Source organism: Bos mutus, chromosome 1 (assembly GCF_027580195.1).
Source record: "Bos mutus isolate GX-2022 chromosome 1, NWIPB_WYAK_1.1, whole genome shotgun sequence".
In the NCBI taxonomy this organism is placed as follows: Eukaryota; Metazoa; Chordata; class Mammalia; order Artiodactyla; family Bovidae; genus Bos; species Bos mutus.
The window spans coordinates 131,674,095-131,689,605 of record NC_091617.1 but is presented as its reverse complement, the minus strand read 5'-3'; the positions used below and the strand labels follow the sequence as shown (position 1 = coordinate 131,689,605).

Here is a 15,511-nt window from a genome sequence, read left to right as displayed (position 1 = left end):
CCTTATTTCTTGTTACTATATTTTCCTATAATTCTCTGAACATATTTTCCTATAAGTCTTTGAATACATTTATAAAAAGGGCTCTGAAGTATCTGTTAAATCCAACAATTGGGGCTATAGAGAAGTCATTTCTTGTTTCTAAGCTTTTTTTTTTTACATTTTAAATTAATTTTAATTTTCTTTAACCTGCCCTGGGTCTTTACTGCTGAACGTGGGCTTTCTCTGGTTGTAAGTCAGGACTACTCTTCATTGTGGTGCATGGGCTTCTCATTGTGGTGGCTTCTCTTGCTGCAGAGCACAGGCTCTAGGCATTCAGACTTCAGTAGTTGAGGCATGTGGGCTTAGTTGCTCTGTGGCATGTGGGATCTTCCCTGAATAGGGATCAAATTAGTATCCCCAGCACTGGCAAGTGGATTCTTAACCACTGGACCACCAGGGAAGCCCCTGAGAAATCATCTCTATTGTCTACTTTCCCCCCTGAGTATGTTCACACTATACTGGTCATTTTTTTTTTTTGGCATGGCTCCAATTTTTCTAGAAAAGCAGACATTTTGGGGTATCTTGTAATAGCTATGTATTTCAAAGTTATTTTCCTAAGTTTCACTTTAACAAATTAATCTTTAATTGAAACTGTGTAACTTTCTCTCTCCCATGATAGATGGTTTCTGTTTGGAATTTTACTTTTTTTTTTTTTTAACCTGTCTTTCTGGAAGTTTCCTCTGTGTTTCAACATATCACTGGTTAGCCAATGATTTGGCAGAGATTGTGTTCAAATGCTTCAAATTTATAAGACTCCTCTCTGAGACCTGATTTGCTGTGGCACAGGGAGCACATTCAAGGTTCAGTCAGTCAGTTTTCTTGATTTTTATTTTCTGTTGCGTTTTCTCAGGTTTCCCAATCAGCCAGGGATGTATGAAGAGTTTATTAAACTTTTTACTGTTTTCTTGTTTGCAGTATTTTTATGGTTAGATTCTTGGCTGGTCCACTATTCTTACCAATTGCAGATACAATCTCTGAATGTCACAGGTGAAAGTTTCTCTTATATGTGTTTCTTTCGTTTCTAGTTGACAAAGTTGTGGACTTTTCCCTCTTGTCCCATATTGAGCCTTTTCTCTCTGACAGCAATTGTATGCTGGTTTTTGCATACAGTGCCATTCTGGTAAAATTAGAGATGTCACCAATCAAGCTTGTGGGCTGTGTACATTGTAATCCTAGGCAAAGGCTGTAGCCCCCTACAGCTTTAAACTGAAGCTTCAGCAATTTTTCAAGAATATAAGCACACCTCATTATATTTTGCAGATACTGCATTAAAGAAAAAAATCCACCAAATTGGAACTCTGTGACAACCCTGTCTAAGCAAGTCTATTGGTGCCATTTTTCCAGTAGCATTTGCTCACTTTGTGTTTCTGCGTCACATTTTGGTAATTCTGGCACTACTTCAAACTTTTTCATCATTACTATTAGATTTGTTCTGGTGTGAACAACAATCTTTGATGTTACCACTTAACTTGTTTCGGGGTGCCAGAAACCATGCCCATATAAAATGGGGAACTTACTCGATGAATGCTGTGTCTCACTGATGCTCCACTAACTAGCTGTTCTCCCCTCTTTCTCCCTTTCCTCAGGCTTCCCTACTCCCTGAGACTCAACAATATTAAAATTAATAACCCTACTAACCCCTAATAAGCCTCTTAAGTGTTCAGGTGAAAAGAAGCTTCATCACACATCTCTCACTGTAAATCAAAACCTTGACGCAGGTGAAAGAGGAGGATGAAAAAGCTAGATTAAAACTCGGCATTCAAAAAATTAGATCATGGTATCTGGTAATATCACTTCATGGTAAATATATGGGGAAACAATGGAAACAGTGACAGACTTTATTTTCTTGGGCTCCAAAATCACTGTGGATGGTGGCTGCAGCCATGATTTTAAAAGATGCTTGCTCCTTGGAAGAAAAGCTATGAGAAACCTAGATCAGTTCAGTTTAGTTCAGTCACTCAGTCGTGTCCGACTCTTTGCGACCCCATGAACTGCAGCACGCCAGGCCTCCCTGTCCATCACCAACTGCCAGAGTTCACCCAGACTCAACGTCCATTGAGTCAGTGATATCATCCAGCCATCTCATCCTCTGTCATCCCCTTCTCCTCCTGCCCCCAATCCTTCCTAGCATCAGAGTCTTTTTCAATGAGTCAACTCTTCACATGAGGTGGCCAAAGTACTGGAGTTTCAGCTTTAGCATCATACCTTCCAAAGAAATCCCAGATAGCATATTAAAAAGCAGAGACATCAGTTTGGTGACAAAGGTCCGAATAGTCAAAGCTCTGAGTTTTTCAACAGTCATGGACAGATGTGAGAGTTGGATCATAAAGAAGTCTGAACCTCAAAGAACTGATGTGTTTGAACTGTGTGCTGGAGAAGACTCTTCAAAGTCCCTTGGATAGCAAAGGGGATCAAACTAGTCAATCCTAAAGGAAATCAACCCTGAATATTCATTGGAAGGGCTGATGCTGAACCTCTAATACTTTGGTCACCTGATGCAAAGAGCTGACTCATTGGAAAGGACCCTGACGCTGGGAAAGACTGAAGGCAGGAAGAGAAAGGGACAACAGAGGACGAGATGGTTGGATGGCATGACAGACTCAATGGACATGCGTTTGAGCAAACACACAGGGAAGCCTGGTGTGCTACAGTCCATGGGGTCTCAAAGACTTGGACATGACTTCAGTTCAGTTGCTCAGGCATGTCCGACTCTTTGCAACCCCATGAATTGAGCACACCAGGCCTCCCTGTCTATCACCAACTCCCAGAGTTCACACAAACTCATGTCCATCGAGTCGATGATGCCACCCAGCCATCTCATCCTCTGTCGTCCCCTTCTCCTCCTGCCCCCAATTTGTCCCAGCATCAGAGTTTTCCAATGAGTCAACTCTTCACATGAGGTGACCAAAGTATTGGAGTTTCAGCTTCAGCATCACTCCTTGCAAAGAACACCCAGGACTGATCTCCTTTAGGATGGACTGGTTGGATCTCCTTGCAGTCCAAGGGACTCTCAAAAGTCTTCTCCAACAACACAGTTCAAAAGCATCAATTCTTCGGTGCTCAGCTTTCTTTATAGTCCAACTCTCACATCTACACGTGATCACTGGCAAAACCATAGCCTTGACTAGCCAGACCTGTGTTGGCAAAGTAATGTCTCTGCTTTTGAATATGCTATCTAGGTTGGTCATAACTTTCCTTCCAAGGAGTAAGCGTCTTTTAATTTCATGGCTGAAATCACCATCTGCAGTGATTTTGGAGCCCCCCCAAATAAAATCTGACACTGTTTCCACTGTTTCCCCATCTATTTCCCATGAAGTGATGGGACCAGATGCCACGATCTTCGTTTTCTGAATGTTGTGCTTTAAGCCAACTTTTTCACTCTCCTCTTTCACTTTCATCAAGAGGCTTTTTAGTTCCTCTTCACTTTCTGCCATAAGGGTGGTGTCATCTGAATATCTGAGGTTATTGATATTTCTCCTGGCAATCTTGATTCCAGCTTGTGCTTCTTCTAGCCCAGCGTTTCTCATGATGTACTCTGCATATAAGTTAAGTAAGCAGGGTGACAATATACAGCCTTGACATACTCCTTTTCCTCTTTGGAACCAGTCTGTTGTTCCATGTCCAGTTCTTACTGTTGCTTCCTGATCTGCATATAGGTTTCTCAAGAGGCAGGTCAGGTGGTCTGGTATTCCCATCTCTTGAAGAATTTTCCACAGTTTATTGTGATCCACACAGTCAAAGGCTTTGGCATAGTCAATAAAGCAGAAATAGATGCTTTTCTGGAACTCTCTTGCTTTTTCCATGATCCAGAGGATGTTGGCAATTTGATCTCTGGTTCCTCTGCGTTTTCTAAAACCAGCTTGAACATATGGAAGTTCACAGTTCATGTATTGCTGAAGCCTTGCTTGGAGAATTTTGAGCATTACTTTACTAGCGTGTGACATGACTTAGCAACTGAATAACAAAAACTAGACACGATTAAGCTTAATGGGGAAGGAGTGCTGAAAGTTAAGACAGGTCGGAAACTAGGCCTCATGCATCAAACAGTTAGCTAAGCTGTGAATGCAACGGAAATGTTCTTGAAAGAAATTAAAAGTGTTACTCCAGTGAAAACATAAATAATAACGAAGTGAAACAACCTTATGGAGGATATGGAATCAGCTTTAGTGATCTGATAAAAGCAAACCAGATATATAATTCCTTATGTCAAATTCTAATTCAAAGCAAGGCCCTCTTTTAAATTCTATGCTGAGAGAAGTGAGGAAGCTCCAAGAGAAAAGTTGGAATCTAGTTCATGAGATTTAAAAAGAAGCCATCTCCCTAACATAAGACTTGAAGGTGAAGCAGCAAGTACTGATGCAGAAGCTGCAGCAAGTTATCTAGATCTAGCTAAGACAAGTAATGAAGGTGGCTACGCTAAACAAAAGATTTGCAATGTAGATAAAATAGCATTATATTAAAAGAAAATGCCACCTAGGATTTTCATAGTTATACAGGTGGTGACTTTAAGCTGAAGCCAATGTTCATTTGCCTTTCTGAGAGTTCTAGGGCTCCTTGATGGTGGTGGTTTAATCGCTAAGTCATGTCTGACTCTTGCGACCCCATGGATTGTAGCTTGTCAGGATCCACTGTCCATCGGATTCTCCAGGCAACAATTCTGGAATGGGTTGCCATTTCCTTCTCCAGGGGACCTTCCCAACCCAGGAAATGAACCTGGGTCTTCTGCACTGCAGGCAGATTCTTTACCAACTGAGCTATGAGCTGCCTATCACAATATTCATTTTGCAGCCCCACGGATCAAGGGGCCCTTGAATTATGCTAAATCTACCCTGCCTATGCTCTATCAATGCGACAACAAAGTCTGGATGATAGCACATCTGTTTACAATGTGGTTTCAGTTCAGTTCTGTTGCTCAGTCGTGTCTGACTCTTTGTGACTCCATGGACTGCAGCATGCCAGGCTTCCCTGTCTATCACCAACTCCCGGAGCTGGTGGTTTGGCAAGTATTTTAAGCCCACTGTTGAGATCTACAGCTCAAAAAAAAGATCCCTTTCAAAATATGACTGCTCACTGACAATGCGTCTGGTCACCCAAGAGTAATGATGGAGATGCACAAAGAGAATAATGTTTTCATGCCGCCTAACACAATATTCATTTTGCAGCCCCATGGATCAAGGAGTAATTTCGACTTTCAAGTTTTACTAGTTAAGAAAAATGTTGTAAGGCTATAGCTGCCATAGACAGTGACTCCTCTGATGAATCTGAGCAAAGTCCATTGGAAACTTTCTAAAAAGGATTCAGCATTCTAGATGGCACTAAAAATATTCATGATTCAAGGAGAAGAGGTCAAAATATCAACATTAATAGGATTTTTGAAGAAGTTGATTTCAACTCTTATGAATGACTTTGAGAAATACAAGGAGTTCTGTGGAGGAAGAAACTACAGATGTGCAGGAAATAACAAGAGAAAGAATTCAAAGTGGAGTCTGAATATGTATAAACCTCATGACAAACACTTTAACAGATGAGGAGTTGCTTCTTATGGGTGAGCAAAGGAAGTGGTTCCTAGAGATGTAATCTACTCATGGTGAAAATGCTGTGATGATTGTTGAAATGACAATCAAGAATTTAGAATATGACACATACTTAGTTGATATGCAGTGGCAGGGTTTGAGAGGACTGACTTCAGTTCTGAAAGACTTCTGCTGTAGGTCAAATGCTATCAGACAGCATGCTACTGAGAACCAGTTTTCAAAAGGAAAAGTCCACCAATGAGGTAAACTTCATCATTGTCTAACTTTAAGAAATTGCCACCAGCAAAAAGACTCTAACTTTCTGAAAGCTCAGATTATTGTGTTTTTCTTTAAGCAATAAAGTATTTTTAAATTAAGGTATGTACATCGTTTTTCTAGGCATAAGGCATTGTACACTTAATAGACTATTGTATAGTGTAAATACAACTTTTATATGCATTGAGAAAAGAAAAAAATCATGTGCCTAGCTTTACTGCAATATTTGCTTTATTGTAGTGGTCTGGAACTCAACCTACAATATCTCTAAGATATGCCTAGAAATACTTCTCAATTTTTTTTTTTTTTTTAAATCTGTGGTGAATTTCCAGAGCCCTGATATGGGTTTTGATATTTTTTCCAGTTTCATTCCTTTTTTTGCGGGGGTGGGGCTGGGGAAGAGGAAGGGAATTGCCTACTTCTTCACACTACCAGAGTTAGTCTTTCCATCTGTGATCATCTCAATTCATCTGGAATAACAATGAAAGATCTAATCCTTAGGAACGTTGATAAAGAGTCTGGGGTCTTCAAGGAGGAAGGGGTCCAGAGCCCTTGAGGAAGAAGGGGTCAGGGGCTCTCAAGGAGGAGAAAAGGACAAACTTTTTCTACATTGCTTTGTCTTAGTCAATATAACAATGTATCTTGCTTGAGGACATGTTTCTCCTTAACAAGAACCTTCTGACTAATCTTGTTATCTTAAGACCTTTCTATTGTTAGTTCTAATCCTATTAATTTAAGATGTATGTTGTGGGAGTGGGTCTGGTAAAAGTATGTAAGGCCAACTTACTCTCTTGCCGGTACCCCTTCCCACTGGAGGATGTGCCTCAGCAGCTTGACGAATTGTACAAACCATGAGCTCTATAAGAGCACTCTCCTGACGGTCGGACATTGCTAAAGTCAAACAAAACACATTAGCATAAGTAGATAGTTTTATAATAGCCACATATCAAAAATGCACACAATATAAAAAAAAACCTGCAAACTATTACTTAAAGACTAAGGTTAAGTTCTATTCTTTGTCCTTTTTATCTTTTCAATAATATGTATCTGTCATAAGTCAAATAAGAAAGAGATACACAAAGTAAAGAAAAAAAGGACAACCTCTGGTTTCTTCTAATACCTAATCTCTCGTAATATCATACTTCTGAATTGGGCAATGCCAAAATTTTCCTTCTATATCATTTCAAAGTTTACATATATTTTTCTTTTTTTAGTAAAAAAAAAATTAATAGATTCTGAGTATCTTTCAAGTGATATGACGTATATGAATAATTACCTTAAATAATTACAAGTTATTACATAGTTTGTGTTTCACAGTTTATCCAACCTGCTCTATTAACATTCACTCAAATTTTCCCCAAATTCTTGTCACATTTATAAAAAATTCAATAACAAGTATCATAAATACACACATTATGTAACTAACACTTCTATTTCGGCAGAATAAATGTCAAGAGAGGGAATAATGAGTCAAAGGTTAAAATCTTGGTACTGACAAATCAATAAGGTTACTTACTGCAATCCACACCTCCAACTGCAATGATGACAATATTTGATTCCTTTTATCCCTGCCAACACTGGATGTTATAAGTTCCTTTAATTTTTTCCAATCCAATCACTTAAAGTGGTATTTCTTATTTTGCTCCTGCATAATTAGTGGAGTGCATTTTCTTGTTTATTAAATTTTTTTGGAGATTTTTCTGTTTATTCTCTACTAACTTTTCTATTGTTATATACGTTTCTTGGATTCTTATATTTTAGTAGCATTAACTTTGTCTTAAATGATGCAAATATTTTCTCACAGTTTGTTCTTTTGGTTTTAGAACTCCTCATGGTATATTTTGTCAGAAATAATTAACCTTTACAGAGTCATATCTATACTGATTTGTTTTCTGACTTTCAGATTTCTCTCTTTGCTTTCCAGGATTTTTATTTATTTGTTTTTTTGAGAGATAAGTGACATACAATACCATACAGATTTCAGTTGTACTACACAATGATTTAATTTACTTACATTGTGAAATGATCACCATAGTTAAGTTTAGCTATTATCTATCATCTCATATAGATTAAAAAGAAAAAAGTCTTTTGGCTTTCTTGCATTGCTTTCAAAGAGCTCCTTTCTCCCAGAGATCAAAGAAGTGTATTTTCTTCTCTGTTTCTGTTGCTTGCTTTTACATCTCTTATCTATCTGAAATTTATTCTGCTGATAGTATTAATATCAGGTATGGGCCTGTTTACTCCCACCAGAGGAGCACTCAATGATGCCCCCACCATTGTTGAAGAAAATCAGCTTTCCTTGGTTTATTTGAAATGTCACCTTTTAACATGTTTTAGATGCTCCTATATACTTTGATCTATTAATATTTCTGGATTCTTAAGTTTCAGTGTTATAAAGCCATGCTGTTTTGATTATAGCAACTTTATAATGTTATAATATACCTTAATGTGTAACTTAATTCAACTAATTTGAATATTTAGTTGAACAAATTTCCCTTATCTAATGCTTTTCCCTAAAAATTTCTAATTACTATAAAGGTAGTAGCAAACAATTTATTAAGTATTTTCTATATGTAGGGCACAGTTATAAATAACTTTTCAAACTACTCAATTAGTAGTAGACCCAAGATATGAACCCAGGCAGTCTGACTTCAAGGTTTATGCTCTTAAGCACTATGCTATACTGTCTTTATAACATATGCATGAAATTCTGCATAAATTTTAATTTTTAATTTTTATTGGAGTATAGTTGATTTACAGTGTTGTGTTAATTCAGGTGTACAGCAAAGTGAGCCATATATATATATATATATATCCACTTTTTTTAAGATTCTTTTCTCATATAGGCCATTAAAGAGTACTAAGTAGTTTCCTGTCCTATACAGTAGGCCATTATTAGTTATCTATGTTATATATAGCGGTGTGTATATGCCAATCCCAATCTTCCAATCTATCCGCCTCAACTTTCTGGTAACCATGTTTGTTTTCTGCTTCTGTAACTATTTCTGTCTTGCAGATTGTTCATTTGCACCCTTTAAAAAGAATATTCCACATATACCTAATATCATATATTTGTCTTCTCTGTTGGACTTACTTTACTCAGTCTATGTAAGTTTTAAAATCATTATGCTTAGTTCATTTTCTCACCTCACCTTTCAGAACTCTCTCAAATGCATTGGAATTTGAACTGGTATTTTTAAGAAAATTATACATTATGTTGGGAAGAACTGACATTTTAATCATCTTTCCAGCCAGGAACATGATATAACTCTTCATTTATAAGATCATATTGACATTATTTAATGAAACATTATGATTTTCTTCATACTGATTCTGTACTTTTCTTATTGAATTCATTCCTATATATATATCTTAAAACATTTTGAAACTAATTTGAATAGTTTAATTTTATCTTTGTCTCCTTCCTTGTGTTCTTTTCTCTGTATACATGTTTATGCTAAAGACAAATTAAAAAAAGAAGACCAATAGATATGGGGATTATAGAGACAGAACTAGGCATAGAGAAAAAATAAGAAGCTTTGGAAGCTGAGACGTCTATATTGATTATTTCAAAATAAACTGGGGCAACACCAACGAAAAGACAAGCAAAGACGTTACATCTTATCCCTTACTCTATACCAAAATCATCCTGAACAGGAATATGTATGTACATCTTAATTCAATCATTTTTAACACTTTAACTGATAGGAAAAACACATGAACTTTAGCTTGTCTTAGTAAAACCACAGAAACAGCTTCAGCTTTCCATTTATACTCTCTGATTCAATGCTTAATAATATGAAAAAACTTCCCATGCAATAAAACAATCAAAGTTTCTACTTCATGATTCTAGAATTTCTTGTTTTTTGACATTTGGCTGGGGATAAAGGAGTGACGAGACTATGAACTACTGGGTCAGCCAAAAAGTTTGTTTGGGTTTTCCTGTAAGATGTTACAGAAAAACCTGAATGAATTCTCTGGCCAACCCAATAAATGCATTTTCTATTATTTATGAAAAAAAATCAAGTTCTGTGGAAAATGAGGACAAAGAAAACCTTATTAAATATAGAAATACTCTTCTCTTATACACTAAAATATACAGATTATTGTTGAAGAATAACTCAACCTTATACAGCGTCTAACATCATCAGCTTTATTAGTGTATAATTTGAAACATCCATTTTGATATGGCAAATTCAAAACAATTGAAATTTACAAGTGAAAACAAGCAAGCCTTAAGCCACAGTTGAGAGCCAAACAGCCACAATGGCAGAAAGGAATGGGTGCTGTTTGCTCTATGAATTATCAAATAACTACACAACTTTTTAAGTTTTCAGAAACCTTTTTACATATCTCAATTTCAATCTTATCACCTTAAACTCAGGCTTTTCTCCTTAATACCACTGAAAAGAAACACTAAAAAGTCACGGATGACCTAAATGTTCACTTAAAGCTGATGGTCTTTGCACAGTCCTTTTTCTCCTCCTTTGCAGTATTTGATATTATTAACCACAGCTCTCTTGAACACCCTTTTTACTGGGCCTTCTATAGTGTACAGTTATCTCTTACCATCCTTTTTATATAGCTTGCTCTCACCCTTGTTCTTCCTTCTTTTGTCCCTTTCCTATCACAATTTTAAAAACTCACATGGGCTTTTTATTTCTATAATTTATCTTCATCTTTTGTATTTTTATTATCATTTCCCATAGAGACCACTGCAACAGTTATCTAACTGATCTTCTGCCTATTCCAAAAATGTTGACAAAAAACATTTTTCTTAAAATACGAAGGTGATTAAATAACTTTCCTGTTTAAAATCTTTCAGTGGCTTCCTATTACACTTTAGATCAGATCAGTCACTCAGTTGTGTCCGACTCTTTGGGACCCCATGAATTGCAGCACGCCAGGCCTCCCTGTCCATCATCAACTCCCGGAGTTCACCCAGACTCACATCCATCGAGTCAGTGATGCCATCCAGCCATCTCATCCTCTGTCGTCCCCTTCTCCTCTTGCCCCCAATCCCTCCCACCATCAGAGTCTTTTCCAATGAGTCAACTCTTCGCATGAGGTGGCCAAAGTACTGGAGTTTCAGCTTTAGCGTCATTCCTTCCAAAGAAATCCTAGGGCTGATCTCCTTCAGAATGGACTGGTTGGATCTCCTTGCAGTCCAAGGGACTCTCAAGAGTCTTCTCCATCACCACAGTTCAAAAGCATCAATTCTTTGGCACTCAGCCTTCTTCACAGTCCAACTCTCACATCCATACATGACCACAGGAAAAACCATAGCCTTGACTAGACAAACCTTTGTTGGCAAAGTAATGTCTCTGCTTTTGAATATGCTATCTAGGTTGGTCATAACTTTCCTTCCAAGGAGTAAGCGTCTTTTAATTTCATGGCTGCAGTCACCATCTGTAATGATTTTGGAGCCCAGAAAAATAAAGTCTGACACTGTTTCCACTGTTTCCCCATTTATTTCCCATGAAGTGCGGGGACCGGATGCCATGAGCTTCGTTTTCAGAATGCTGAGCTTTAAGCCAACTTTTTCACTCTCCACTTTCACTTTCATCAAGAGGCTTTTGAGTTCCTCTTCACTTTCTGCCACAAGGGTGGTGTCATCTGCATATCTGAGGTGATTGATATTTCTCCTGGCAATCTTGATTCCAGCTTGTGTTTCTTCCAGTCCAGTGTTTTTCATGATTTACTCTGCATGTAAGTTAAATAAACAGGGTGACAATATACAGCCTTGATGAACTCCTTTTCCTATTTGGAACCAGTCTGTTGTTCAATGTCCAGTTCTAACTGTTGCTTCCTGATCTGCATATAGGTTTCTCAAGAGGCAGGTCAGATGGTCTGGTATTCCCATCTCTTGAAGAATTTTCCACAGTTTATTGTGATCCACACAGTCAAAGGCTTTGGCATAGTCAATAAAGCAGAAATAGATGCTTTTCTGGAACTCTCTTGCTTTTTCCATGATCCAGAGGATGTTGGCAATTTGATCTCTGGTTCCTCTGCCTTTTCTAAAATCAGCTTGAACATCAGGAAGTTCACAGTTCACATATTGCTGAAGCCTGGCTTGGAAAATTTTAAGCATTACTTTACTAGCGTGTGAGATGAGTGCAATTGTGTGGTAGTTTGAGCATTCTTTGGCATTGCCTTTCTTTGGGATTGCAATGAAAACTGACCTTTTCCAGTCCTGTGGCCACTGCTGAGTTTTCCAAATTTGCTGGCATATTGAGTGCAGCACTTTCACAGCATCATCTTTCAGGATTTGGAATAGCTGAACTGGAATTCCATCTCCTCCACTAGCTTTGTTCATAGTGATGCTTTTAAGGCCCACTTGACTTCACATTCCAGGATGTCTGGCTCTAGGTCAGTGATCACACCATCATGATTATCTGGGTCGTGAAGATCTTTTTTGTACAGTTCTTCTGTGTATTCTTGCCATCTCTTTTAATATCTTCTGCTTCTGTTAGGTCCATACCATTTCTGTCCTTTATCGAGCCCATCTTTGCATGAACTGTTCCTTTGGTATCTCTGATTTTCTTGAAGAGATCCCTAGTCTTTCCCATTCTGTTGTTTTCCTCTATTTCTTTGCATTGATCGCTGAAGAAGGCTTTCTTTTTTTTTTTTTTTTTTATTTTTAAACTTTACATAATTGTATTAGTTTTGCCAAATATCAAAATGAATCCGCCACAGGTATACATGTGTTCCCCATCCTGAACCCTCCTCCCTCCTCCCTCTCCATACCATCCCTCTGGGTCATCCCAGTGCACTAGCCCCAAGCATCCAGTATCATGCATCGAACCTGGAACCTGGACTGGGATCTCGTTTCTTACATGATATTTTACATGTTTCAATGCCATTCTCCCAAATCATCCCACCCTCTCCCTCTCCCACAGAGTCCGTAAGACTGTTCTATACATCAGTGTCTCTTTTGCTGTCTCGTACACCGGGTTATTGTTACCATCTTTGTAAATTCCATATATATGCGTTAGTATACTGTATTGGTGTTTTTCCTTCTGGCTTACTTCACTCTGTATAATAGGCTCCAATTTCATCCACCTCATTAGAACTGATTCCAATGCATTCTTGTTAATGGCTGAGTAATACTCCATTGTGTATGTGTACCATGGCTTTCTTATCCATTCATCTGCTGATGGACATCTAGGTTGCTTCCATGCCCTGGCTATTATAAACAGTGCTGCGATGAACATTGGGGTACACGTGTCTCTTTCCCTTCTGGTTTCCTCAGTGTGTATGCCCAGCAGTGGGATTGCTGGATCATAAGGCAGTTCTATTTCCAGTTTTTTAAGGAATCTCCACACTGTTCTCCATAGTGGCTGTACCAGTTTGCATTCCCACCCACAGTGTAAGAGGGTTTCCTTTTTTCCACACCCTCTCCAGCATTTATTATTTGTAGACTTTTGGATCGCAGCCATTCTGACTGGTGTGACATGGTACCTCATAGTGGTTTTGATTTGCATTTCTCTGATAATGAGTGATGTTGAGCATCTTTTCATGTGTTTGTTAGCCATCTGTATGTCTTCTTTGGAGAAATGTCTATTTAGTTCTTTGGCCCATTTTTTGATTGGGTCATTTATTTTTCTGGAGTTGAGCTGTAGGAGTTGCTTGTATATTTTTGAGATTAGTTGTTTGTCAGTTGCTTCATTTGCTATTATTTTCTCCCATTCTGAAGGCTGTCTTTTCACCTTGCTAATAGTTTCCTTTGATGTGCAGAAGCTTTTAAGGTTAATTAGGTCCCATTTGTTTATTTTTGCTTTTATTTCCAATATTCTGGGAGGTGGGTCATAGAGGATCCTGCTGTGATGTATGTCAGAGAGAGTTTTGCCTATGTTCTCCTCTAGGAGTTTTATAGTTTTTGGTCTTACGTTTAGATCTTTAATCCATTTTGAGTTTATTTTTGTGTATGGTGTTAGAAAGTGTTCTAGTTTCATTCTTTTTACAAGTGGTTGACCAGATTTCCCAGCACCACTTGTTAAAGAGATTGTCTTTAATCCATTGTATATTCTTGCCTCCTTTGCCAAAGATAAGGTGTCCAAATGTGCGTGGATTTATCTCTGGGCTTTCTATTTTGTTCCACTGATCTATATTTCTGTCTTTGTGCCAGTACCATACTGTCTTGATAACTGTGGCTTTGTAGTAGAGCCTGAAGTCAGGTAGGTTGATTCCTCCAGTTCCATTCTTCTTTCTCAAGATCGCTTTGGCTATTCGAGGCTTTTGTATTTCCATACAAATTGTGAAATTATTTGTTCTAGCTCTGTGAAGAATACTGTTGGTAGCTTGATAGGGATTGCATTGAATCTATAAATTGCTTTGGGTAGTATACTCATTTTCACTATATTGATTCTTCCAATCCATGAACATGGTATATTTCTCCATCTATTAGTGTCCTCTTTGATTTCTTTCACCAGTGTTTTATAGTTTTCTATATATAGGTCTTTAGTTTCTTTAGGTAGATATATTCCTAAGTATTTTATTCTTTCCGTTGCAATGGTGAATGGAATTGTTTCCTTAATTTCTCTGTTTTCCCATTATTAGTGTATAGGAATGCAAGGGATTTCTGTGTGTTGATTTTATATCCTGCAACTTTACTATAGTCATTGATTAGTTCTAGTAATTTTCTGGTGGAGTCTTTAGGGTTTTCTATGTAGAGGATCATGTCATCTGCAAATAGTGAGAGTTTTCCGTCTTCTTTTCCAATTTGGATTCCTTTTATTTCTTTTTCTGCTCTGATTGCTATGGCCAAAACTTCCAAAACTATGTTGAATAGTAATGGTGAGAGTGGGCACCCTTGTCTTGTTCCTGACTTTAGAGGAAATGCTTTCAATTTTTCACCATTGAGGATAATGTTTGCTGTGGGTTTGTCATACATAGCTTTTATTATGTTGAGGTATGTTCCTTCTATTCCTGCTTTCTGGAGAGTTTTTATCATAAATGGGTGTTGAATTTTGTCAAAGGCTTTCTCTGCATCTATTGAGATAATCATATGGTTTTTATTTTTCAATTTGTTAATGTGGTGTATTACATTGATTGATTTATGGGATATTGAAGAATCCTTGCATCCCTGGGATAAAGCCCACTTGGTCATGGTGTATGATATTTTTAATGTGTTGTTGGATTCTGATTGCTAGAATTTTGTTAAGGATTTTTGCATCTATGTTCATCAGTGATATTGGCCTGTAGTTTTCTTTTTTGTGGGATCTTTGTCAGGTTTTGGTATTAGGGTGATGGTGGCCTCATAGAATGAGTTTGGAAGTTTACCTTCCTCTGCAATTTTCTGGAAGAGTTTGAGCAGGATAGGTGTTAGCTCTTCTCTAAATTTTTGGTAGAATTCAGCTGTGAAGCCGTCTGGACCTGGGCTTTTGTTTGCTGGAAGATTTTTGATTACAGTTTCAATTTCCGTGCTTGTGATGGGTCTGTTAAGATTTTCTATTTCTTCCTGGTCGAGTTTTGGAAAGTTGTACTTTTCTAAGAATTTGTCCATTTCTTCCACGTTGTCCATTTTATTGGCATATAATTGTTGATAGTAGTCTCTTATGATCCTTTGTATTTCTGTGTTGTCTGTTGTGATCTATCCATTTTCGTTTCTAATTTTATTGTTCTGATTTTTCTCCCTTTGTTTCTTGATGAGTCTGGCTAATGGTTTGTCAATTTTATTTATC

The 15,511-nt window shown here is 37.7% G+C and overlaps 1 protein-coding gene across 1 annotated transcript in view; it reads right to left on the bottom strand.

The window, feature by feature from the left end:
* Positions 1-15,511, bottom strand: part of STAG1 (STAG1 cohesin complex component) — a 496,550-nt gene that overhangs the window by 64,548 nt on the left and 416,491 nt on the right. Inside the window, exon 16 of the mRNA XM_070375938.1 lies at positions 6,616-6,719. Within this exon, the coding sequence (XP_070232039.1) occupies positions 6,616-6,719 (104 nt within the window). The remainder of the gene's footprint in view (positions 1-6,615; positions 6,720-15,511) is intronic.